At 50.5% G+C, this 27,307-nt stretch overlaps 1 protein-coding gene across 1 annotated transcript in view; it reads right to left on the reverse strand.

The window, feature by feature from the left end:
- Positions 1 to 27,307, reverse strand: part of LOC143373295 (protein Fe65 homolog) — a 147,991-nt gene that overhangs the window by 49,938 nt on the left and 70,746 nt on the right. The window contains exon 4 of the mRNA XM_076820427.1: positions 6,974 to 7,274. Within this exon, the coding sequence (XP_076676542.1) occupies positions 6,974 to 7,274 (301 nt within the window). The remainder of the gene's footprint in view (positions 1 to 6,973; positions 7,275 to 27,307) is intronic.

Here is a 27,307-nt window from a genome sequence, read left to right on the forward strand (position 1 = left end):
GGAAGAAAACTGACAACGGTCGGCTCAGACCATGTGGCCTTCGCGGCATTCGCGAGTCGGGTCGCATGCGCCGAGTCACCACGAACGTGGTGACGGCAACCATGCGGTCCTGGCTACCGTTTCACCCGTCCACATCAAAATATTCGTGCGCGCTCAGCCTGCTCAGCGTATACTCATTCAGGTCTGGACCCGGCTTTGCAGGTAGCGGCGTAAGAAGATTACAGGGGGCAGCCTATCATAAATTTATATGTCGTACGCGGGGGAGCACACTGTGACAGGCTTCAGAATGTAGTGACGAGCGAAAAGAACACTAGAATAAGCAAAAACTTTACTTTAGGTAGCGACGACACCTTTGGCACTCGTAAGAATCTAACGTCCACCGTCTCGGTTTCCTTCTTCTATCGTCTTCTCTCTGTCTTTGCTCTTGCGAAGCCCAAGAAAGACCGTGGAGGGCGACTGTCTCCCAGTGTGGACAGGCACTTGGAGGAAGCAGTTTTCACGGGTCCTCTTCCATCTTGTTCCCCGAAACGAGCGTGCCAAAAGCATGGAGTGCCAGAGACGGCGGGGACCCTCTTTGGTGATCTTGACGGGGGTTGTTGCGGTCGCGACGGCAGTGACGAAGGAAACTAAAGGCTTCGAGGTTCGGGGGAACGGCGGTGGAGAGCTGGCTCGAAAGAAAGGCCGCTCTAACAAAGGCGCCTTATTTCACGCCCAATGTATCCCGCCACAGACACGATCGTTAAGATACCTATCCTTGCGAGGTGCGAGTTCCGCCACCACGGTCCGCATCCACGCCAATTCCCGACCCTCTTTTTTTCCAACGGAACCCTCCGAGATGCTCCCTACTCATGGGGCGCGCGGTTTTTCGGTCCGAGTGCCCCGTTGGGTGTTGTCTAGGTGACTTACGAACGCCTGCTCGTGAATCGTCCGAAAATTTCTTTTAGAACACACCCCCCGATCGTTCTTTCGTATTAGGCAGACAGAGATACGATGCTCCTTGGAAGGCGATATAAAATATAACGAAGATAATACCGGATCTCCCCGGGCTTTTAATATCCGACGAACGCATTGTCGATGCGGCGTGGATAGAAGGAAGGAGCGTGGGGAGCGAGGAGGGTGGAAGAGCGAGAAGCAGATAGAGGAAACTTATAGCCACGTTTTCTCTCTTCCGGTCGGGCCGATATTATACAAGATGACCCGCAATTCGCACCCTACACCGAATGGCGGCCGTCGTCGTTCCTTATGGGTTCACGCTTCCTGAATAGGCCTGGCCCAGGAGGGGACTTTATCAGGATACAGGCACATGCCCGTTACGAGGCGTCGCTTTGTGCCTGACGCTCGATTATGCGCGTATTCAGCTCCGTTGCGCTGTGTGCTCTGTCGTTGAAAACCACCCGCCAGCCTGGGTATCGCGGGGCGTACATGCCGCTGCACAATAACGACCCGATAATAAAAATGAAAAGCCGCCCCGACGTCGCCAAGGATCCTCGCGTACGCCGCGACGGTTATCTACCCGGGATAGCCGCGAACGGAACGGGAGGATAAGCGCCAAAGAGGCGAACTTTTTCTCCGCCTTGATGCCGCGCCGCGGTAATTATCCCGATAGTCTTTAAATTGTCGTGTTGAAACGGTTGTGTAGCGGTAACGAGCGACGCGCGCGATACGCGTCGGCTGAGGATGACAAGCGGTAACGCAGAAACAATGCCAGCACCCGCGAGCTTTTATGCAAATGGGGGGATTCTTAAGAAACAGGTATACTGAAAACTGGAATTGATAACGAAACGTTTAGGTTTCTTCTGCCTGCACCACATGTTCTTATCCTTCTCCCACAGTAATAAAAATTCAATTATCCCGGAAAGGATCACGCCGCGGACGCTCTACATTCGCTGCCACTGGAAAGTAATCGGTCCATTCACGATGAGCTCTAGTTAGAGGGCGCATCGTGACAAGATGATTGGCTAAAAACGAGAGCAAAATGACGCATAATAACGGCGAATGGCGGTAAGTGAATACGAACCGTGAGGCTGATGGTTTCCTGGAGGGAAGACGGGACTTCAAGCCCGATGGAGATTGATGCGGATTGCATTAATCTACCCTCTGTCTGGCCTGTCCTTACCACTACTACTGCGTCGAGGCCGGTTTCCACTGGACGAAGAATAATGCGGATATATTAAGCCTCGACCATTCCCTGGCTCGTTCTCTCCTTCGTTTCCCGCGTTTTTTTCAAACTATACAGGGTGTTCCACAGCTAAGTGTACAAGTAACTAGACTACTAGATGATTGAACTCATAAAATCAGTACCAGAAGCAAATTTAAAGGACGATTACTCTGACAGATTTAGCTTAATAGATAGTACTCGCTCCTTTTCATCGGCTCTTTTAGCCACTCAACTTTGTGCCCACATTTAAAAAGCACCCTGTTTAATCCACAGCCGTGCACGTCCATCCTGCTAACCCCATTCCCAGCGCGTTATCAGCTCTTGCCCCCTTTCGGTTGGAAATATCCGTCTTTTCCCGGCTCGTCAGTGTCGGGGCACGGATTTTCCCGAGTTCCATGTGTATGCACGTCCGCGAGCAGCTAGAATTTATCGGGTCTCTTTTCCTCTTCCGATGGAAAAGCGGGCTCGTTAAAGAGGATCACAGTTGATGCCAAAAGCGAGCGACCGTTAATTGATACCGTTGTGCCATTCAAGCTGGACCTTTGATTCCTACTTTAATCGATTCAGCCCCTCCCTCCTCCCTTTGACTTTAGCTGTGCCAGCTTCAGCTCGTTTCAACGAGGCAAGACGGTCTTCGAACTCGCTTCACTCGGGTGAACATTCTTCCGACGCTTCTGTCCTTTGAATTTCCCCCTCGCAACGCGACGGGTAACAGAAACATCTCACGCTGCAGATCGATCCCCCGCTATCGCACGATTTACCAACAGCGTAACCAGTTCGCTCGCCGACACCTAACCCCCTGCCAGAGCGAAACAAGGTTAAGGGTTGTAGGCGGAGATTCGACAGAAGTATGAGAGATAGCGAGCCAAGTACGGGAGAAGTTTGTCGCAAGTTTAGATTGAGTTCAATCTCTCAGCCACGCTCAGATCGTTGCACCCCCACTTTCCGCCCTGACGCGCCCCCGACTCCCTTTCGCCACGGAAGCTTATCGTCTAATATCCAAGCCAGAAGCGGGGCGGAGGGATGGAACGAAATATCAGGACATTCTGCGCCCAGACCCATCCTCCGGCCTGCTTCCTCTCTTCCACCCTCCCTCGTCCTTCTTTTCTCGCCGTTGACAAAGTGGCCGACCCTCGGAATTGCACGGACTGCCCCTCGACACATTTTTGCCCGGGGACGTTACCAGATTCTAGCGAGGGGTGGCGGACGCGGTGACAAACTTTCATTGGCAACTTTGGCAATCGCGAGTCCCGGAAGGATGCTTCGATCTACGACTAGCTTACCAGCTAATGTGAGAGTCACGACTACACGCGTCCCCTGTATCTCAAACTCGTGATCGACGATGGGTACTGATAGAAACAGACCTTTCTCGCAGCATAGGGAACGGAAGGATCGAATCTGTTTGCTGGATTGAAATTTACACCGAAATAGTTTCCTCGCTGAAAGGTAACTCGGATGGAAATTTACACCGAAATAGTTTGCTCGCTGATAGTTAACTCGGATGGAAATTTACACCGAAATAGTTTGCTCGCTGAAAGGTAACTCTGATCGAATAGCTTGAAAAGGAAAAGCTCGTCCAATTAATTTCCCTCGTTTAGCGGGGATTCACATTTTACATTTACCCCAATTACGCTAATGGATGCCTCCGGGTAGACGTGGAATTCCTCCGGCGAAAGCTTCTGCAGGAATATTGTTGCAAACGAGGTTACCTAACAAGGCTCCCGTGAAAGATTTCACGGACTCGGGGAACGAGAGTTGCCGCAGCCGGTTGCCGAATAATCAAGTACGTTATTAGATCATCGATTTTCCGGGATGACGCAGCTACCTCTTGCCGCGCGAAGCATGGAATCACTCGGGCACGTCAAGTGCCTAACAACGTAACGCTGCGTACGTTTCAGGCGCATCAGAGCAAACGAAGTTAACGTTGCACCGCGATGAAAGCGCCCCTGCAGCCAGGGAAATTCGCTTTTCCAGCCTGGCTCCGCCGGAAAATTCGATCAGCCGCGACGGATTGTCGTTCGCTGATGGCTTCATTACCCAACTTCACCGCGCCGGCAGCGGGTGCAGGTAGAGACACGCGTCGCCGACTGTTTCGCGCCGGCCCGACGCGACAGCCAGGATGAACACGAGCGCTTTAAATTCTGTCTCGTAGAGTCGTCGTTTAATTGCGCTACTAGCAGAAGCTTGGGGGAGGACTTCGTGATCCTTTTGCCTCGGACCCTTTGAAATACATATAAATAACTCGCTCGAACAGCGTCAATCCCTACAAACGAGGCCGATTGGTGCCTCTGTTTTAGATGTCTTTCATCGAGCTCTCGTAATTAATATCGCGGGCAGGGCTCTCTGCGCGGGGACCATCGGGATATGAAAGTACACTCCGCAAACGGAGACGGCATTCATCGATCACCCATTGAACCCTTTCACCGGGCAACTTTCGGGTTACTAATTGCTCGAGGTGAACGCTTCAGGGGCCCGAGTATCGTGTTTTACCTATTCTGCTCCGGCCAGAGGCTGTGGGCATTTAACCGACCAGGAACTGTGGTGAACCGGTGAATTTAGGGAAGTCCAAGAGGAAGTCCGGAAAATTGAAGCGAAAGGGGGGTAATAAAGGAGGGGGAGGCGGTTGAAGAACGAGGAAGAAGAAGCGACCTTTCAGGAGACGGGGTGGAAGTATGCAGCCTCTGCCAGACGCCAGGCGTTTCCTTAATTGCATTTTTATGCTCGCCCGGATTTCCGGCCCGCGGAAAAAAGACGAAGCCAGAAGGGCAGAGGGGGCTTGGGTTTGGAGAGGCGGATGAAATGGGACGGCGGGAAGAGAGGAGTTTATTATCCTGCTGGAAGAGGTTCACGGTTCCACGGGTGTCCATTAACGTATCTCGATTCAACGCGGCCGTGGCGAACGAGACGTGCGATCGACGGCTCCATCGCAGCAACGATTTTCTTCCGTCTCGTTAAATCCTCCCCCGTCTCGTATAATTATCCATCGGGAACGAGCCAACGGCTCCGCGAGCCCGCCGTCCCTGCCGGACGTCGATCGTACCGAAGGAAAAACGACCAGCAACGAGGACGAACGATAATTGCTCGAACCAGTTGTTTCGTAGCGGTCCCAAAAGGTGCAATGATTTCGATCGTTTATTAACGCGGCGAGACACTGGCAATTAATTACTGGCCCGAGGTGGAGGGATATCCTGAACTAATTTCGATATTAACGGAAGTGGACCCGAGGAAGCGACGATTGGCTCAGTTCGGGCTATCAAGAATCTTGTGTCCAGGATCAACGAGGCTCCGGCGATTCGTAAACATCCCTGACGCGAGATCCACGTGACGAAGGAACTGAACACGAAGTGGAATCGAGGATCAAGGGAGTTGCTGGAGGTCAAACAGTCGCTCGTGAGTAATCGTTGCTAACTCGGACTCATTCTTCGAGGTTGTTCATCTTCCCTCGACTCGGCTCACACTTCGTCCCCCAGGAACCTCTTAATTCGCTCGAGAACGTTAACGCTCGGCCGGAGTCATATGATTTGAAGATTGAAAAACGAACGTCTACGTCGGAGGACATTTCTTTCGTCAAGTTCCGCGCCATTTCACGGCGCCGTTTTATCATCTCGTGGAGCTGGGGAAAGAGGGGGGCGAGACGGAGACGATGGCTCTTTTTCAGGGGAGCTCGAAGCGCTTCCCGGGGCTCGATAACAGGTCCGAGAGACAAAAGAGGTCGGATGAGAGTGTAGGAACTAGAAGAGGAGGAATTTCGACCGGTCGAACAAATAGCGAGGGCCCCGGAGCCCGTGTAACAGCCGGAAATAAGTTCGAACTGGCTTGTAGCATCGGCCATTCGTTCCTTCTGTCCGAGCCCCTTTCACCGCTCCGGATTTATTGAAATTTTATGCGGTATCCACGGATGAGGTCCAACTCCGAACTTTTATCAACGGCTCGGGGTGGCTGGACCTTTATATTACAGGGTTCTCTCGATTCTTCGATTTCACGGAGCCGATTTCTCGCTTATTCCACTTGCCCGCGACTCCGCGATGGAGGAGGGGTTGCGAGGGGGCGGGCGGGGAATATCTCAGTCCGCTGCGATAAAGGAAATTCCGGGTTAAAGGGCCATCGAGAGCCAGGCTTATGTTTAAAAGCGAAAGCATAAAAATGCCCCCGCTCTGTGAGAAAATGGAGACCGGTCAGGGGGACGAATATAAATCGCGGATATTTTCATCTTCGCTCGTCGGATATTAGATCTGGCATGGCCAATCTCGAGCGGGACATTTCTTTCAAGTTGGCCGGGATTATATCGAATGATTTCATGACTTACGAGTAACTCCGTTGCAACTGGATTTATGTAGATACTTCACCCTTCATGCACTCGCTATAACGTATACGAAGTTCGTGCTTGTTTAATACATATACAGGGTGTCTCCTCTACTTTCCTTCCAGCGTTTGATTGGAAAAGGGATACTTTTTTACGAAGAAATTTAATTCTCGGGTAGAAAGGACATCCTGGATAAGGCGAGAAACACCGTGTGCTCTTCTAGGTCTATTCTAGACACCACACTGCAAGATCCACATCGAGAGCGCTATTAAGACAACAATTCATTGTGTTCTATACAGTTGCAGGCACAGCTCGGGCGGATTGCTACCACGTATCGAACTATATATTCCTACGACCTTCTCGAGTGCGTGGAACACTCGGAGCCGGATAGTTGCAGGGAAGATTAAGGTCTGGGAACCGGACCACGGTCACGTCGCGCCATTTCGCCTGGCTCGGAGACAACGGGAACGTGATCCGTTTAACGCCCTCCGTGGAAATGCGACGGTACTCACCCTAGGTTATGGTTGTCCGTATTGTCAGGCGCGTCCTCCGTGACGGAGTCCTGGGTTAGGGGGCCTTGAGTGACGTCAACCCCCATGCTGCCCAGATCCAGCGTGGCGTATGTTCTGCGTGCTTGCACCCTCGTGCCACCACCGCCGCCGGTCACATCGCCGCTTCTGCCACCGCTGCCTACCAATTCCTGGTAGAGCTCATCGTAAAGGGAACTGCCGTTCCCGTTGCTGTTCAGCGCGTCGTCCAGCCGGGCTGGATCCAAGTGGTAGTTTGGATTCTCGAACGAGAGCAGACCGTTCTCTGGAACACAGAAGCAGGCGTACTGGTTAAAATGATTTGCGGGCTTCGCATAGCTTTACGACGATACTGCGGATCGTTGAAGTCCACGGTTTATAGTAGTAGGCGTAGGCAAGTCGCGCGACATTCTAGGTAACTGAAGGTGCCTAAAATCAAACGTAGCTGGGTAAGACTCGTCAACGGGGGGGAGCAACGTGTACTGCAAAGGACACGGTCTACTTCGTGGAGCTACTTGTGTGTAACATGCGGTATCCACGCGTGCTGCGAGAGGTCAGTATAGAGTACCACTAGATCGCAAGAAGCAAAGGGGAGGGTCAAGGTTCTCGTCCGTAACGGCTTACGTATAGGTGTAGCCGGCGACGTTGATGGAAGCGTGAGACGACGGTACCGAGGATCTTTAATCGTTTTACGAGCAGCGAGAGAGAGAGAGAGAGAGAGAGAGAGAGAGAGAGAGAGAGAGAGAAGTGTACGATATTGCGAATAAGTGACAGAAGGCTGGCGAGAGATAACCTGAGCGATCGATAGTCTTGGAAAGTGTGTGTGCGCCCGACTGGGCGATAACGAGAGCGTCGCCGAATCGATCGTTCAAGGTGTATCAAGGCACGCCGGCCCGGCTGAAAATAAATCAACGAAACAAAAATAAGTAGCCGCTGGAGCGGTAAACGCGGAACCAGGCGAGGAGGCGCAGCGGATCAATCGCGTTGGTGGGCTCGCGGGCCGGACACGCTTCGAAAATCCTCGGGACGCAGCGGCGACGCTTAAGAGGATTAAAACGTTGACCGATCGATCGCGGGAGGTTGAAAGTTGAGAAGCGTAAGAATGGAGGCTCTAAAGCGCGTGACACAGTACAACCAGAGAGATTTGTTTGTTTTTTTTTAATTAAATGACGCTTTGCGATGCTCTACTCACTGATGCTCCTGAACAGGACGGCAGTGGCTAGGAGAGCGTTGTACAGAAACCGACAGACCGTGTCCATGCCGACGCGACGCCGGTCATATTGTTAAATAATCTTTCACCGATAATCGTGAAACGATGCCAAGAAGCTCCGTGTGCTTATCGACAAGCCATCGGTGTGTTTGTACATTCGTCGTGTACATAGAGAAGTGAACGGGCGTGTATGTGTACGGGGGTGAGGGGGTGCCTAAGTCGAATCTCCTTGGCCTCCTTTGTCCCTTCCTTCCTTCCTTCCTTCCTTCCTTTTCTTTTATCTTTCGCACTCCTATCTCTTCTGCGTCTACCTATCTCCCTCCTGCTGCCGGTATTGATTCAACCGCGAGCTTTAAGCCCTGTGCCTCGAGGACCGGAGCTTCTTTCGGTCAAAGGGACGCGGGACTGTGCTCGACTCGACCCGCTCGCCGAAAAACGCGCGCTTATCGGTACCCTCTGTCTGCATAGATTAAACCCTATACAGCTCGAGCTCCAGGCTGGCCACGACACAGTTGAGTGACTCTCCATTTAAATGCGAAACAATGCTACTGATTACTAAAAACACGATGCCACCGCGAGTAATCGCGTTAACTGACCGAGTTTGCCCGAGGAACGATCGAGAAGAGCGTCGAACGGACCGAAGCGACGGACGCTGGATCGCAGAGTGGACCAGATCGATTGAAGTCGAGAGCCCGTTCGTGAATCTTTGTTCGACGCACGAAAGAGAGGGTAGCTTTTAACGCGCGAGACTCGGGGAAACAATGAGGCCATTCACGGGAAAGTTAATTAGCCGATCGAATCGACCGGATGAAACTTGTTTCCGCGTCCCTTTGACGCCGCCTCTTTCGGCTAATTCGACGTTTGTTGCGACCCCTAGCCACTTTTACCGACCATCGACCAGCGGTGATGCCAGTCATACCGCCGTTACGAACAAAAGGGTAATCATCTCTCCTCTCTCTCTCACTCTCTCTCTCTCTCTCTCTTTCCCTCTCGCTCGCTCTCTGTTCGATACTTGAGGGATCAAGGATCTTTCTATCGCCGACGATTTTATGACTCGACAGGCCGGCATTTTTCCCATCGGAATTCCCCTTCGGCAATGCTCACTCCCGACGAGACGAGTTCATTTGTCTCTTTCCGTCGAGGTTGATAACTATCGTGGAATTCCGGGAAAGTTGGGCGATCCAGGGGGTAATTCGGATGAATCAGCGGAGGGGTGACTGGATTGCGTGTTCATTATATGCAGCCAAGAGTGAAGTCTGCTTCTGGTTTCGGTTGCAGTCGCTCGGCCCTCGAATGCGCCTCGTTATTTCGTTCGAAAGAAGTTTGAGGCGGAGAAGGGACAGAGAAGTTTAAAGTTTCCGCGTAAAGGAACTGTTGGAACTTTGAGATAGAGTTTACATCGCCGTTTCTGGGCGAGAGAAGGCGAGGGAAAGTTGCATAGAGGATAGTCGAGAATCGCTGGCGATGGTAGAACTGTCGTTAACGTTCCATTATTTTCACGTTGCTTCTGCTGCGCGTCTGATTATTCAACGGACACACGCCGAGGCCGGCGAAGGAATGGTATCACCGATAGAAAAGTTCGAGAGATTCCGTTAATTCGGAGGGGGTTGGTCGGGTGACTCAGCGAGAGGGTGGATTGTCCTCGCGCGACAAATTGGCTGGCGACGTCGCCTTGCCGCATGCTCGTTATAGGTATGGCCAACCGGAGTGCAGTCGCAGCCGTAGTTGCAGCTGCTGGCGGCTGTTCGAACGAATCTCGTTATTTCGTGCGCGGCAAGTTCCGCCGAGGATCGCGGAGGGGAATTTAAATGGGGAATTTTACACTTTAAATGCACTTTTCCAGGTATGTATCCGGATATTCTTGAAAAACTGCATTGCGGTAGAAACGATTCGAAAAAGGTGGGAGGACGGGGATGCAATCTTTCTCCTTTCCACGATGCAACGTATTAAGTCGCGGGCCAGAGCCAGCAAAGTGGAAGAAAGAGACACCGCGGCCTCTCGGCGAGTGCATTTCGTTATCTGCCGCCAGTGAGAGAAGTCTCGGAGAAGAGCCGGAATGGAGGCCGAGCAGGCGAGTTTTAAAGTTTGGACACGCTTTCGGCGTTAGGACTGGAAGCAAGGGAGGCAAAAGGAGAACGAGAAGGGCGTGGGAAGGCTGAACAAGGAGAACAGGGAAGGGAGAGAACTCCGTCACCGCCCCTCGATGAGTCACCCTATCGATTCCTTGGCCGAGTCTAGGTGAAGTCTAGGGGGTGAAGGGGCCTTTTACCACCGGCGAGCACCTCTCGTTCTTTTTTTTCTCCCTCTCTTCCCTTTCGTCTCTCTGTCGACGTCCTTACGTAAGTCCTTTCCACGGAATATTAACTTTCATGGGCGCGGAGCAACCTCTTCTGCCCACGTTCCATCGCCATTCGGAATTGCGGGGGTCACGTATCTCATAAGTACTGAACGCGATTGGTCGAGTCCGCGGGGGTATTCTCGTGGGAGGGCTCGAGGGGGTAGTCATTTTTTAACGGGACGACGCAATGCAAACCAATCTTCCACGGGACGGGTCAACGTTCGACGATAATTTAAATATTGAATCGCTCGATTAGGGTGTCGGGTTCAGCGAAGCGCGGAGTTTCCAGCTCTCGCATCTCGCAGGAGAAATGAATAAATACAGAGTCGCGCACTCCGCGCGGGCAATGAAGAGAGGAGAGGGTGGTTCCTGTCGGGGCGTTATATTTCACGGTACATAATCCGAGATAATACCACGGGAATCTTTCGTCGCGTACCATTCTCCCCTTGGCGTTCACGGTTCACCGCGATAAGATTTTCCATGGGTGTTGAGGAATAAAGTGATTCTCGCCCCGTGGTCACCCTTTCGTCGAGTTCAACGTTTATTCGAGCTCGGTCTCGCGATTATGCTCGAGGCGGGTGTCGATGCTGCCCGCTCTACACCCGCCACCCTTATACCCCCATAACAATGGAGTTACGGTCTTAAATGTCTCTCGCACGGCGGACCATAGAGAATGGGGTGCGAAGAATCAAGTACCGTGTCTCGTTATGGCGAAAAAAGGCCGGGGCAATTTCGAAAGCGGCCGTTAAGCTTTACGGCCAGCCGAAAATGCTGGCGCCCCTTCGAGAAGGTCAAGATTTTTCCAGGTAATGGTGTCTGACGTTGCCCTTTTTCCCTGTCGACGTCGTTTCACCCTGAATTTCCATTCCACAGGGACCTCCGCTCTTCTAACTGGAGTAGCGAACCGTCCACATTTCTTTTAAACACCATTTTAACACCTTCATTGTCCCACGAATATTTGAACGACGCGTGATACGACAGAATGGAGTTATATCATCCGGCGTTATTTATCTGGAGGGAGTCACCAGTGTCCATCTCTGCGCGAGACTGCAGTCTATCGATTGGAACGAGGAGAATTTATAGCAAGGAAAAATAAGAAGGGTGCAACTATGTTAAAGTGGAAGAACAGCGGTGACGTTTTGTTGCTTCACGCAAAACGTCCCATAAAGATCATCACCGGAAATTAATTTCACCTCGACAGCTACTATTCCGTCACTCACCGATCGTCGGACGCGACAGATCGACAAGGAAGCTCGACGCAGGACGACGCGGAGCGGTAACAGAGGAGAGAGAAAATCACAGAACGAGAGCTTTCTCTTTTTTTTTTCTTGCTGATTCGCGTACCCAGCGCCCCGCGTTCATTTGCGTCGAACAAGCTTCGCGAACAACCTCGTTCGAGGGCAATTGGCCTTTCTCCTCCTTCTCGCTCGAGTCCCTCGCAATAGCGTTTCCCCGGAACGGTACAGTGCCGATAGTTACGTAGATTGGCTTCACAGAAGGATGCTTATACCTTGACTCTTTTCCCCTTGCATTCGGTGAGTACAGCCGCGCGACGACGATCGAATGACGCATACTTTGGAAAGCATCGTCCCGCTGGCGCTTAGACGTCCTGGCGCCGTTCACCTACGGCGCCGCACGCAACCCTTAAACACTATTAGCCGCGTCATACCACCCCCTTGTTCGCGCCGGCATCGACCACTTCCGCGACGTGTTATCTGGCTTCTCGATACCGTCGAACACTCACCACGGGTGGACCAATAAAGTCCTCTGGCCAGATTAGAAGGCCCCGGCGCGTGCAGGCTCGCTTATTGCCGGCTTATCGGCCGCGAGGCTTCGCCACGAGAGCACAATCACGAAGGGAAATTGCGCGCGCTGTCACTGATTGTTGGGCGATTCATCATCCTTTTTCCGCCTTTCCACATAACGCGCGGTAATTGCTTTTCAATCCTTTCGCTGTCTGGCCGTTCTATGAGAGTTTAAATACTGAAATCAATGTATCGAGAAATTTTAGTATGTAGGGCGAGAGTGGGAGCGACGAGTGGTTCGCCGATCACCAACGAAATATTGTATTATGCGCAGTAATTCAATATTGCAAGTGAATTACTCCGAGTTTAAATTATTAAATATTGAAGGTTCCATATTTGGTGCACGGGCTGGGAAATATTGATACAACTCGTGACGATGACGAAGCGGGGGAAGTATCGTGCACGCTAGGGTGGCTCTTTTTTGGTGGTTAGTTTTTTCGGACTTGTTTCGAAAACCGTTTGTCGCACGAGAAAAAGTAATAGACCATAAAAGATGCTCCTTGTCCGGATCTACAACTTTTGTTCGACATATTTTTTTATTTAATCAATAACTTGGAGGATATTATACAAAATCGACTTCGCGAGCTGTTAAGTAATGATTTAAATGTTTAAGGGCCCAGGAGCACCCATTCCCGTTATCCGATCGAGCTCAAACTTTACAAGGATTTTTTTTTAATTATTTGGAGCTATTCTGGAGGGTGCCCCGAAGAAAAACTTGAAAAAAATGTTACCAAGTGTAAATAAGACCCATCCTAGTGCACGCATTCCAGTCGAGCATTCTGCAATTCTTCAATATTTAATAGAAGAGACTGGATAACAGGGTAGGATCGGGCGTATCGACGGCTATATGGATGATAGAATTCAGTTTGCAAGGCGACGTCGATCGGGGGAAGACGGTCGTGGAGAATTGAGAGCGCGTCTGACCAAGGGTTGACCGTTTTCACTTACGCGCGCGACTCTACGACCGAAGCACCGGCAGTGGTTTATGGCTCGTGTAAAGCAGAGACGTCCAATGAATATGAATAAGTGCCGGGCCGATTCGCGAGCTTTATCTACAGAGATGGCGTCAGGTATCCCCGGCAGCTTCCTTTGCTTCGTTTCTTTTCCCTCTCGGCTCCCTCGCGAGTCTTGCCGCGCCGGCTACTTTCCCCGATTGCTATTTGCTGATGCGTTAGCGCGCGATTTAATGAAGAATAAAAGCCCCTCTCTGGCCGAGACACTCGCGCGGAATTCGCCTTAACGGGCGATTTATTCCTTCCTCGCGGCGAAGCATAAACAGAGAGCGCACTTTTAAGCTACACAGAAACGAAATTACGCGGCGTATCGTTGGGGAGGCAGAGAAAATTCACCGTGGCCGTCGTCTATCTCGTCTGTTTAGAAGATTGGGAGAGAAGATAGCGGGCAAACTTGAACGTAGGAGGTCGGTAGACGAACGAGACACGCGAGGATATCTTTCCACCCATCGAACCAGAGTATTCGGGGAGCGGAGCCGTCAGGGGTCAGGAGGGCCCTTGGGGAAGGAATTTCGGCGGCGGGAATTCAATGGAAAGGCTCTGACAAAACGGGTTTCTTCGTGACGGCGACAGGTGCTCCGTCAATCGAGTTCGATTCGGGGGGCAGTCCGTAAAAATAGCCGCGCGCGCGCACACACATATCGGCTCAAAGGACGTTCACAGGGGGTGGGAGAGAAAGGGCCGCGTTGTAACGTGTACGTAATGGCAACGCTTGGAAAGTGCAACAAAACAGAAGTGACCGAGTCTGGCGCAACGCCATCCGTCGCGTCGCGGCACGAGCTATCGATCTGAACGGTTCCCCACTTGTCTCGGCCGTGTTCCGCGCGGTGCCCGCGTGCCAGATAATTCCGATCCGCGACTCGGCCTGGCGTCGAATTAAGATCAGCCGATGAGGGGCGTTCACTGACGGACAACGACCGTTCGACTTTCCGTCGGGCCAATGAAGACCTTCGACGATGTGGCGTCTCTTTGCCTTTTTATCATGTACACACACACTTCATCCCAAAAGCTCTTGTCGTACCGCACGAAGCTTTTAATAGAGGCCGTATAATTACGAATGTATAATCCCTGATTACAATTCCGCGGTTCCAGCGTTACGTCAACTCACGCCCGTCCTCTTCTTTCTTACGTCAATCACGCGGAACATCCGAATGCCATTAAAACGAGTTATGCAAATTTATTCCAGCAGGGTGGGCGTCGGAGTACACGGCGGGCTTCGGCTGGCGTTCAAGGTAACGCAAAAATCTTCGCTGTCGCCCGAGGAACGGAGAGAGAGAGAGGAAAAGCAGAGGGGCGCGACGGTGTTCTCGAATCCAGGGCGGAGATAATCTAATTTCGCCGCGTCTTCTGGCCCGCTTTGTCCGTCACCGCCATCTTGGAACTGTTCGAAGTACCCGCGGATGCGAATCGATATTTCAAGGACGGTGCCGCCGTACGCAAAATAATTAACGACGGTGTCTGGTATGGTGGGCGCTGACGAATCGAAGATTGTGCCACAGGGACAAACTGGCTCGAGAGGGTGGGAGCTGCTCGGCGGGGAGGGTACTGCGAAACGAGGGAAATTACGCGGACGTTCTGTATCTCGTGCTTTCCTTCGCCCGGAGTTTATAGTCCTCCGTGAATAATTTAAGCTGTACCTTTCCTTTTTTTACCGTAGACTATACTCCGGAGGGTAGTAAGTCGAGGTTAGTTCGAACGATAAAATGTAAATTACAATTAAACGTCAGTCGGTGAAAAAGCACGACGTAACGGGGCGAAATTCTTTGATTCCACCGCACGCTCGCCATTGATGGGCATGAAAAACGGAGGCTTCCAACGATCGTTTAGCGTCGCGAGGGTCGAATCGATTAAGCAAACGGGGCGTAAAAAAGTTTCGATAAATTCCACCAATTGCGCGACGGGTCAAGAAAGTTCGGAAGGTCACGCGGTTATCGGGAACGGTTATACGCGTTCGCGACGAGATAGTAACTGTCCTTGTATTGTGCGAGGGTGCACGACTCGCGGGGAACTTGCGCGTAGGAGAAGTAAAATTGTTCGGGCGACAACTTCGTGTCTCCGACGTCGCACGAGGGTGGATCGTCCTCGTTAGATTCGCATTTAGATTAAACTCGGTGCCGCGGTAATAACCTAACTTTGGCCATAATTTTTTCGCCCGTCGCGAACCCCTCTCGGCGAGCGGTTACTCCTCGTAATTCAGCGCGGCACGATTTTGACCGACGGGGCTCGCCAACTTGTGCGAATTCGTTTAGAAAGCGTGACGGAAATTTGCACAAGAAAGTGGCTGCAGTAACGGAGGGGGATCAAGAAATTTTTCCGCGCATCTAGAGGAGTCTTGTTGAACACGACTGAAAATTCGACCGGGGAAAGAGCTTCCACGATGGAGGACGATAAATCTTGACGCGATGCAGTTGCAGCTTTAATGCTTGGTTCGATTTTCAATTGAAAAGAGGGAGGACGCGTGTCTGCAAGTCGATCCGGGAGCTTGGTCGTGCTTTGTGGCCGTGGACCCTCCATTTCCCGATCGTGCCCGGCTCGCGGCATACCGTGTTGGCACATGTGCTTAAGCGGCACGAGACCGTGCCATTTCGCAGGAACGGGAAACCCGTGGATGTTTCTGGCCCCGACTTTCGATCGCCGTTTTTCACCTAAGACCCTTGCGCGCCATAAATCAAGTTGCCTTTAACTTTTCGTGTACCGAAAGCCCCCAGTACTTCGCCGGTGTCGCGTTTTAAGCTCTACGTCTGCCGCTTTACCTGCCACTCCTCCGTTCCATAATTCGCGTAACTAATAGGCGCGCTTAGTGTGTAGCGTTTTGTCTGTGCGATACTTGACGCTCCACTGCACATTACAATTTATCGTTTGCGTAGGTACGTACGAGCTATTCCACGTCAAAACGAATAGGTGAATAATTTAGTTTCACCGATTCTCTTCAAAATTACAGCATTTGCCGATAACCTTGCCAAAACAAAGTATACTAAATTTCAACGGCCTATGTCAAATAGTTTTCGAAATATTTAATGTTTAATTTTCGAAAATTCAAACAAAATCGGCTGACGCATCATCACTTAAACTGTAATATCTCGGTCATTTTTATAGATAATAACACCGTCTTGGGCTCATTTTAAAGCTGAAGGAATGCTTTCTCAAAACGTATATAGAATATTTTGTTTATTCTTAATAAACTTAACAGTAATCGATGTCAAAGTTTTAAATCGTGATTTGACGTCGTTTCCACCCACGGTCCGGCTTGAAAAAAAATACCATTCGATTCGTTAAGTCTTCAACTAATAAATGCCTTTTTCAAAAAAGTGGAGAGATTTTGGGAACGGTTAATAAAAAAATAAAACTTACGATAGTGCACACTTTCAAAACAATAGACTAGCGTAGGAAAGTATTTATATACGATGGGTTAAAACAAATTTTTCTTTCAGTATTTTCGGTATTCTCGAGAGAAATAGTAGGAATATCTGCTACCTACTATTGCTAATCTTTTATATGGTGAGCAGATATTCCTACTATTTTTCTCGAGAATACATTGCAGTTGGATTTCTATGCAAGTAGTAGCAGCGCGTCGATGGTCAGACGCGTATCGAATCGCTGTGCACGTTAAATCTTCTCTCACATGCTGTATAGTCCGAGATAAAGAAGCGTGATTCGAAATTTTAAGATTGCATCCCTACAGTATAGACGAACGATTCCAACTGCATGATACACAAGAGAAGTTAAAGTTCCTGCTTCGTCGTAAAGTTTGTCCCCGGTAACTCATCTCTCGGGTTATCTTTCCTTCCTCGGTCGACGCACTTGATGAAACGCCGCCGATATATCCCCCGGGAAGGTGTTTTTGACCCCGGTCTCCCTTGATACAACGCTCAGGGAACCCGGTCCCGTCTGCTTTCTCACGTGCCTTAACCCCTTAACGCCCATCGGGCAGCACGTACGCCCCGTACGACGGGCTTAGAAGCATCTTTCGGTTTTACCGTTCACCCGTAAAACCGATATTGCTCCGGTTCCTGGTGAAATTTTTACCAAGGATCGTCGTCCTGGCTTCTCGTTGCGGTCGGCGGGGGTTAGCAATGGCATCTCGACTAATCCTTTTAACTACGGTGCACCGACTTTCCCCCCGCGACGTTACGTTTACGACACGCCAGTTTTACCGATCCTGGGTGTCGTAGACCGCCAGGACGACCGCGGCGAAGGACGACGTATCGTTTGATCCCCCCGAGAATTTTCCTCGCTCGGCCAGTTACGATCCGTTCCGCGAAATAATTTCTGTCGTTTCGAGACGCGCGCCGCCCTCGAGCCGCTCGTAAACCTAGCAATAATGCATTTTGTACGACCGGGCACGTGCGTGCACCGATACCGACACGCTGAAACTAATCCCCCGATCGTATAGATTATGTAAAGAGAGTGTAATAGACTACGGGAGCCGGTGGATTACGGGATTATAGCGAAATCGTGCGGTATCCGGGTGTACCAGGAGTAAGAAACTACCGGGCGGATTACACCCGCGGAAACGAGGCTTTGATTATCTCATACACGCTACTTTAATAGCGCTCCATTGCGTATTAAACGACCAGCTGTTAGTGGCGGTGGATCGTTGCAACGTCCGGCCAGTCCAGCCAGCGGAATCGTAATTTGATTGTAACGTGCGCGAGGATGGTAAGCGAAACCCGGCAGCGCCACGTTACCTGGAAAAACACGAAACATCGGCCCCCGTATCCGCCCCCCCCCTTTGGTAATGGCTTCTAACTTCGGAGGCGGCGTAAAATGTACAGTTTACCGTCGCTTTTTAAGCGCTTCCCGAGGAGCGTGCATTTGACGTAAACCGTACAGTTTATCGTGGCTCGAGTTCACCAGCGGGAAAGTTCGGCCTCAGGCAAGTCCCTGGGAAGGAAACTTCTCGATTAAGGGGGGCACGAACGGAGGACGCGCGGGAAATGGGAGCGGTCGCGGCTAACGACGAAAATTGAAACGCGCCGCCTTGTTAAGCTCCTTTCGAGTTTATTTCACGCTAACACGGGAAACGTCGCGGTTTAAATTTCAACGAGCAAAGGTCCGGTGTCCTTCGCGGCGTCCGCTTCCCGCCGGCCGACCAGAAGATCGTATCCTCGCGGCGCGTACAGCCGTTTAAATAGCCCACCGTGGCACGCCCCACCCTCCGCGCGTCCTATAAAATTTCCGTCGCGAGACGGTAATAATTCAAGGAAAAAATATGCGCGCCACAGGGGCCGTCGGCCTCCGTGAATTTCTCCGTCGGTAGCTTTCGGAACAAGAGTCGACGTGAATTACGCCGTAGAAACGGATGGAACGGTAGCGATATCGCTGGCAACCCTTCCGCTCCACGGAACCAGTAATGGGGAGATTTCCCGGAGGTGGGAGGGACCGTGCCGCTGGAGCATCTGGCGAAATATTAGCGGTAATAACGCTATTTCCCTGCGATATTAGTTGTTGGCCGAAAAAGGGCCCTGGTGATAAAGCGACGCGAAGTAACGACGACGCGGCCCTCGAATTCGAGCTCGCGGAAATATCACCCTCGGCGTGCAGTTATGCTCGCCCGGACTAAAAAGCGAGGAGAAATATGAGACACATGCTCTCCAACCTATCTCATTCCTTTGCTAACAGTTGCTTGCGTGGAATTCGCAAGAGCTTTGATAGATGGGAGGCCTATTGTGGTCGCGTTAATTGTTTACCTGCTCTACTGGATCATGAACTTTCGCTAAAAATTCAAATGGTGAACCAAGGAGAACCCAGAAGAATTTCACCGCGTAAATGTTCAGCTTCTCCGTGGTTTAATTCGGGAAGAATGCTCTGTTCTCGTTGGGGAAAGGAGGAAACGGGCATTAGAGGTGAAACGAGGTGCGATGTGGATGGTATCGCTCGCAATCCTTTCGCAGGGGTGGAAAGAGGCGGAGGTGTAAGGAGATTTCCCGGGGCGGGCAGAGTTCGCTGTTGGAAGTTTTCGCGAAATATTAGCGGCAATAACAGTATTTCTCGCGATATTAGCTGCTAGTCGTTTAGTTCTTCCAGCTCGCAACCCTTCCACGAGCTTTTTCATGGCTGCCCATTTCTCTCGCGTTCCCTTCGCCCCCGTGAAATCCCCCTTTCGCGTCTTTTAATTGATCCGCCTGCACCTCGCTGCTGCCTTCCGCGTTCAACGGCGCGAAGGCTTTCGCCCGGCTTCGAACGAACCTGGAAATCGTGGAAACGTATCGCTGGCGATACGCCAGTCGCGGGAGGAAGTAGCTCGTGGCACGGGCTCACTCGTAACGGGCCAACAACAGCTTTCTGATATTTCGCCGGAAGCTTTTGTTAGGCTGAAATCAATGGGGCCCAGGGTCGAACGTTTCTATACACTTCCTCGATTGTTCTCTATGTTCGTTCGGGCGTTTCTGTGTGTTCTGCCGCGCGGAGATCGAGGAGATTCGTGAATGGGCTTCAATCTGACCAGTGATGCGCTCACGAGGACTTTACAGATTCCGGGATTAGTTTCATCCGAGTCCGATTCCCTTAGACGGTCACTTTAGACATCTTCCGCCATTTCATAAAGTCGTCGATGTGCCTTCCAGTGAAATGCCTCGAAAGAGGACAGTCGAAGACAATGCTTCAGTTGCAACGACGATTGCTTTCAAAATCCCCCGCAGCAAGAGCCTTCGGTAGCCACGTCATGAAGCTGCGGACTCCTTTTATATCGTCCTCGCGTTATTGCAAGCCCCAGTTTCCACCATATAATTGACTTACGGACTCTGTGTCTCGGGTCTCAGCTCGAAAAGAAATTGCGGGGAAGATTTGCTGGCTGTCGGCCAGCCACCCAATAAGGGACAACGAAGGCACGACCTTTCCGCGACCAGTCACGAAACGGCTTTCCGTATCGATCGATCGATCGTTATGCGGCGTTCAAGCTCCTTGCGAGAACACAACAGAATGTTGCGTGACATGCAAACAGCTGGCACTCTTGTTAACTTCGACTATGAAACGCTTGTTAGCGAGGACATTTAGCTTGTTAATAAGATGCAATGAAAACATAGGGATGAGTGGCTTCTTCGTAATTCCATGCATCGCGAAAGCATTCTCGCGAATCGAACGCCACGGTATCGTATCCTTAACAGTCGCGAGCATTTTTCTGAATTACGTCGCGATACTGTAATAGCGTCGGAACACACGAATACCAGGCGGGGATCAGCGTGCACGCCTAAGTCTCCCTTAAGCGGTGCACGCCGGTGAAAAACGAACTTCACACATTATGGAGAATTATGCGCGGTCCCGTTGAAAATTACGGTGTATCGCGCGCGTACGGTCATAAATAAAATATGAGCGATATGCAAATGCGATACGCGGCGTGCTCGTTAATTAATAGACTGGCCTGAAATTTGCGACGGGATCGCGCCCGTCTGTCGTGGAACTTGTTTCCGCCCCCTCTCGCTCCCGTGTCGCGAGGCTCGCACGCTATTAATCGCTCATCGTGTTCGGGGGAGCGAGATGGAATCGCGTCGCAATTAAACGAAACACGGAGAAAGCTTTCGCGCGTTAACCCCTATCGATTTGGAATCTCGAGGTGCGCCGGCCGCGACGAAAGGATGGGCAGGGTGGAACGGCAGGTTGAGAGAGTGGACGGAAGTCCTGGGAAGCGGTTTCAGGATCATCGGGATGCCGCTGGCGCGCGAACGTCGAAAGGGGTGAAAAATCGTTCGGCTGAATCGAGGAAGAACGAGCGTTAAAGATACAAAGGACGGTAGGAATGGGGGTAATAAAAAAAATCGGCACGGTTAACGCGACCGAAGGGGAAGAGAGAAAAAGCTGGTCGGTAACTGCGGCATACACGCAGGGGTTGTAGGATGAAAAAGCACGGCAGTGGCGGGGGGGAATTGGTACGTGGCGTTAACGTAACTACGAGGGTGGAATTACAAGGGGGTTAATCAACGTGCACACACACTGGCTTTGGCTTTCGAGTCCAAGGGTTGTAAATGCGCCCCGCTAGTCCACCGTGGACTTTATGCTCGTCGAAAATAGAGAGAGCTCCGAAGTAGGTGCAACGCAAAGAGGAGAAGGAGAAGACGTGTATGGGAGAGGGGAGATGCACAGGGTAGAGGGAGGAGGAAGACAGAAAGGGGTCGAGAAGAGGGAGGGAAAGAGAGGCATAGATTTTACGAGGTGGACGCGCCACTTGTCTACGAGCTTGCGGCGTTCCTCGTAAATTTATCTCGAGATCTTTCTTTTTTCATCCCCTCCATCGTCGCTGCCACCTGGTCGCTTCCACCCCTCATTTTTTTTTTTATAATTTACTGCCGGCCGGTCGTGGCAACGGGCATACTTATGCCTCATATTTCCTTATAACTCGACGGTAACACGGTTTTTCACGGCGGAGCACGGAAGCCCCGGCTCGCGTAATTAAAAATGTAATCGCAGCTGAAACGCAGTCGGACGAATTAACCGCGCGCAGGAGAATTCCCGTCGCCGCGTTTCGACGAGTCGTTGTCGCCGACGAGCGGTCATCGAGCAATTAAAAACGAATTTTCGAAATTGAACTAGGGGAGACTCGCGCGAACGCGTCGCTGGTGGCGGGTGCGAGGGCGGCGCGTATTACGGGTCAGGCAAATAACAATCAGTTATATTAATGGTGCTGGTAATTAATTATTGAAAATTTTATGTGATAGCCCGGCCCGCGCCCCCGCGAATAGTTACATCGCGGCTTGATATTGCCGGCAAGGCAATTAATTATTTCCGATAAGTACAGCAGCGACGCGCCGTAAGAGCCGCCGAGAACTGCGCCGCTGCCAGCCGGCAATTAATTACCGCGAATTAATGTAGTCCCACGTTCTCGCGGCTCCGCCGGTGATATTTCGATATTTCAACCGCGACGCCGCTTTTTCTTCTCGATTAACCCCCGTTGACTTCTCTCGGCTTCTATCGGCCAGATCAGCGCCGAGGGGCGAGGAGAAACGGGGAAACCTGAGAAGAGCCGGTAAATACTTGGAGAGGGAAGACTGCAGAATAGAAGGCAAGATTCAGGACGGGTAAAATAGACAACAGGGGAGACGAGGGTGAAGCCAGAGCGCGAAGAAGGGTTGAACGAAGGGTGGAAACGTTTTCTGGGAGGATTCTTGGCTAATTCGAAATAACCTTCGCCCCATCCCAGTTGGATTACAAGGCGGCGAGATTGGAAATGGGATCGTGCCCCGGCAGTAAACCCTTCCCCCTTTTTTGAATAACTTATTGCCACCCACCGCGGAATCGCAGGTGTCTCGAGATTTCCTGGCGAATTTATCGAGCAATTCCCGAGCGTTAAGGAAATACGCGTGATCGATGTCTATCGTGTAATGGCTAACGTGTCTGTCGTGCGAGTCGAAATCTGCACGAGCGAGATAACACCTGGGAAATTAAAACGGGTGGAGAAAGAAGAAGACAACAAGTTAAAGGGACGCCCTTTGTAATTCGGGGAGTGTTCTTAAGGGTTCACGCCCCAGTCTGGGACAGCCAATTTGTCAAGACTCTTTATCTTGCGTATCGAAGCGATCTGGGAAGAATAAGTGCAAACAGGGGGCACTTTCTGAGACTAACCGCCCGAGGGTGATAGGCCTGTACACCTAACTAGGAACACTATTCAATTGGTGATGGAATCACGCAGATTGCTTTATGTAGATCGAAAGTATTTGTCACAAGGGTCAAAAAAATGTAAATTAAAGATGCTCCCAACAGCTGGTCTGACCTTGAAAAATCAACGAAGGTGGAACAGGGGAAAGAAGAAAAATGTGGGAAAGAGAATGACAAATCTGTCTGTTCAAATTTAAATATCCCTATTATATGAAAATACATTATAGCAAATGAATGATAATTCATTAATGATAGATAATAATTAGAAAAAATTAATGATAATAAATGATAATACTAATGATGTCAGTGACATGTTTAGATTGTCTCGTTGATCTAGCTATGAAAGAAACAGTGTTCGCTCGTTACAGTCATTGTGAAATTTATTGTTGCTTCAATCACTTTTTTAAACCTTCTTGTCGACAAGATTATCATAAATGTAATGGTTAATATTACCCACTCTTATGAGTTCATTAGTATTATCATTTACCTATTATCAATAATTTTTTCTAATTACTATCTATCATTAATTTATTATCATTCATTTACTATAATATATTTTCATATAATAGAGATAATTAAATTTGAACACACGTATTTGTCATTCTTTTTCCCTCTTTTTTCTTCTTTCCTCGGTTCCACCTTTTGTTGATTTTTCAAGGTCAGACCAGCTTTTGGGAGCATCGGTAGTTTACATTTTTGTGACCTTTGTGACATATACTTTCGATCTATATAAAAAAATCTGCACCATTCCATCGTCAATTGAATAGGTAAAACTTAAAAGTAAATGTTCGGTCTATCGAACCGGTGCGCCGATAGCATTTACTTTTAAGTTTTAAAAATTCTTTACGGTCGAAATTCTAAATCATTTTATTTTCAATTGAGTAGTGTTCCTTGTAAGATGTACAAGAAGACAGGGCTGTTAATGTAACGAATCTAACAGAATAATGGCAGTTCGGCGCGACGCCGATAAAATACAGTAACTTACGACCAACGTAAACGCGAGCACGTGTAGGACGAGGCAGGACGTCAGGGCGCAGGTTATTTACGTTTCCCGTCGAGAACTTCTGATGCGTGAAACGTGCCACCTGAAATATGACGGAAGTCCCGTGTCTCCGCGGCCGTGCCATTTTTTCGTGCTTCCTTCCTCCGCAATTTAATATCCGCGAGCTGTCACGCTGCAGCTCGGCGTCCCGTTTCAAGGCGTGTCGCCAGACGCGGGCAACTTTGCGAATTTTGGCGATACCCTGCCACGCACCGCGTGTTCCTTTCGCCCTCCTTTCCTCGAAGACGTCGTTAGCGCCGCCGCGTTAATTCTCAATACGCTGTACTTTTATTTCCTCCGCAATTACGTTTGCTTGCCACCATTACTTTTCACGCTTTTCCTCTTGATCCCCCGAGTTTTTCCCTGTAAACCCCGTTCGCCAAGTACCCCGAGGCACGGGACGATAATAGTTGCGGGCACTTGCTCGTGCCAAGGAATGAAATGTAGAAAGTTGGGGGACACGGTAAGTGGAAGCGAGCGATCACTTTCGATATCGACGGTAACGCGTCGTTATGAGCGTAAATCCATTTACGGAAATTGTTAAAAGAGCCTGGGCGTCCCTTTAGGCGTAACAGCCATCATAAGCCGGTGGATCTCGTAAGTCCCAGTTACAAGGAGGGTTTAACGGCGTCGCGGAACATCGCGCGGCGTGCGAAAGAAGGGTAACGTCACGGGGGAGATAAGAGTGTAAGGACGTAAAGTGATACCGAGATGATAGAGAACATTTACGAGAGCAAAATGCACCGGGGCTCGTGAAAGCTGTCCGTATGGGATTTAAGGGGAGAGAAGCTGTATACGTTACTCGGGCGAGTAAAAGCCGCGCGGCGAAACGTCGCGTGGAAAATCACGTCGTCGCTGGCCTAATCCAATAAAGCGAAACCAGAAGGAGAAGCGCAGATATTTCTCGAAACTATTCCACAGGAATGTCAGAATTCGCAGCTCACTGCTGATACTCATCCTCCCCCCTGTTTCGATCCAGAACGGGAAAAGTTCCTTTCCAGCCACTTAAACCAGGGGCTTCGAGTGGGTCCAAGTCATTCGACTTCAGCTGGATTATCATACCTTTAATTCGTAGTAATTTCGTCCCGGGGCTATTAAATGAAGAGGAAGGAAATAATTGGCAGGATATCCTGGCCGCAGATGCCCGCCAAGACGACAGATAGCTCCTGGGGAAGATTAAAAAAGAACAAGGAGGGAAAAAGAAAACAGGGAAAAGGACGAGAGGCTCTCGAGGAATTCGTGACTAATTAGGACAATGGCGGAGCACTCGGGGAGTAAGCATGGATTTTAATGGACGGGCCTTCCAATCGTTAAGAGAAAGTGCTCTTTTATTTTACCCGCCCCTCTTGCTGCGTTCGATTCTTTACCCGGGCCTGCCTTCGATCGTCTAATCTAGAGACGCGGCAGCGTCTCGACGCCAAGTACATGTTTCGGCACCCTGTATATGACGACTGTCGCTACCGCTATCATTTACTCGTTGCACGGCTAATCCAACCTAACCTGAAACTTATTTCATTAATATCTCATCGCGCCTGCAATATTTTCTAAATTTAAAGGAATTTTTCTTATGTAAACCGCATATAAGCTTTCGAATAAGACCAATTTCAATAAAATCGGTCCACGCATAACAAAGATATCGTAATATCGTCTCATGGATCAGTCGGAAACGGTAAGATTTTTCTGCTGATTCTTCTTCACAGCGTTTTAGCTGTGTATATGTAGTTGTGTCATCTTAAGCGCAGTTGGAAAGCACCTTTATGTACTTGCATCTCATTTTGATTTCACATCTTTTTCTTATATTCTAATTACTATTATCTTCTATTCTGTTGTGATTTATTTGATTTCGTGTACTTGGCATAATTTTTTTACTTTTTTTAAAGTTTTTTATGGGGATAGTCTAATCCTTCGTCCCAGGAATCCACCTTCTATCTACTAGCAGTTTCTCGGATCTCGTCTGATAGTCCCGGTTTACCACCCCTCCGCGAGTAACAGGTTCGAAGGTGCGAGGGTTCGCTCCGCCCCTGCCACGTTTAATCGCGCAGCAACAATTCCGCAAACGGTCCAAGCGTCGCCGAACGTTGTGTGCGTGAGCCGCCCTAATGGAGGCAGCGCGCTCAGATAAATTTGTTAAAGATACCGGCGCATTAAACATCGCGCGGTACCGCGACAAGGGTGGAGCACTTCGGCCTCGCCTGGCTATCGTTCCCCGACATGAATAATTCAATAAAACGATAACCGCGTTGCGTGTTAATTTACCGTCGAGTTTCTCCGCTAATAATTCACACAGTTTATGATATATCACTGACGTTTCGCGCCCGACAATTATGCATCGCGGGCGAGCTAGCCGGCTGTAATTTGCGCGGTGAATATTTCCCGCGAGATCCCTCCCCGGGGAGGTCGGGTCTACCAGGGACGATTTTCTTCCAGGCCGTTCCCGACATCGTCCGCGAGGAACGACAGCGTCGATTTTCGGTGGCGCGGGTGACGCGAGGTTCTCGGGGGTGGGGGCGGTCCCGATCGAATTACGATAATACGTTCCGCTGTATGATTCACGAACTCGCTCGGAACACGATAATCCAGCCGTAGTCCAGTCGTTTCCACGCTGGCAGCCTGATCGAGGGGTAGGGGGTCGATCGGGAGGTCAAACATACCGGAAAATAATGAAACGACGAGAGAGACCCAGCTCCGTGTGGTCCGTGGCTGGAATTTATGGAACGTGGGTCACCAGGGTTGCTTGCCCCTACCTGGGCGATAATTGCACGTTTCCCAGAGAGCATTATAGGACCGTATCGTAACAGGTTTTATCGTCAATATTTGTCACCGCGCGGATACAGCCACCCCCTCGGTCGTTACTTACCCCCGCGTCTGTCTTTACGGCCGCCTAAGCCAGTATCGTAATTACGCCCGGTTATGGGGGCATAAAGGGAAGAAGTAGAGACGAAGCAACACTCTCGATCTCACCTATAAATGGCCCCTAAGGCCGATACTACGCTTCGTATTTACGCTCTCCAGCCGGCTTGTGTGCTCGAAGGTCGAACGCACGCACCGCGGGCACGGGGCGCGTGCATAATGTGCACCGTCCCGCAACGCCTACGGGCGTAATGCACTGTTAACAATGGCAGCGAGACGCCCGGAGCAGTGTTTACTGAAATACTGTAAACGCTACGGTCGACGGGGCTGTTGCCTATTCGATAATCCTCGCGATTGAAATCGGAGGGAACTCCCCGTTCCAACGTTAATTAATTCTGCTTCCAATTGTCGAGTCCTCGCCCCGAGTCCGTATACCGCGCCAGACTGTTACAGGGAAGGCAATTCTCAGGGTT

The sequence above is a fragment of the Andrena cerasifolii genome, chromosome 9 (assembly GCF_050908995.1).
Source record: "Andrena cerasifolii isolate SP2316 chromosome 9, iyAndCera1_principal, whole genome shotgun sequence".
NCBI classification, from domain to species: Eukaryota; Metazoa; Arthropoda; class Insecta; order Hymenoptera; family Andrenidae; genus Andrena; species Andrena cerasifolii.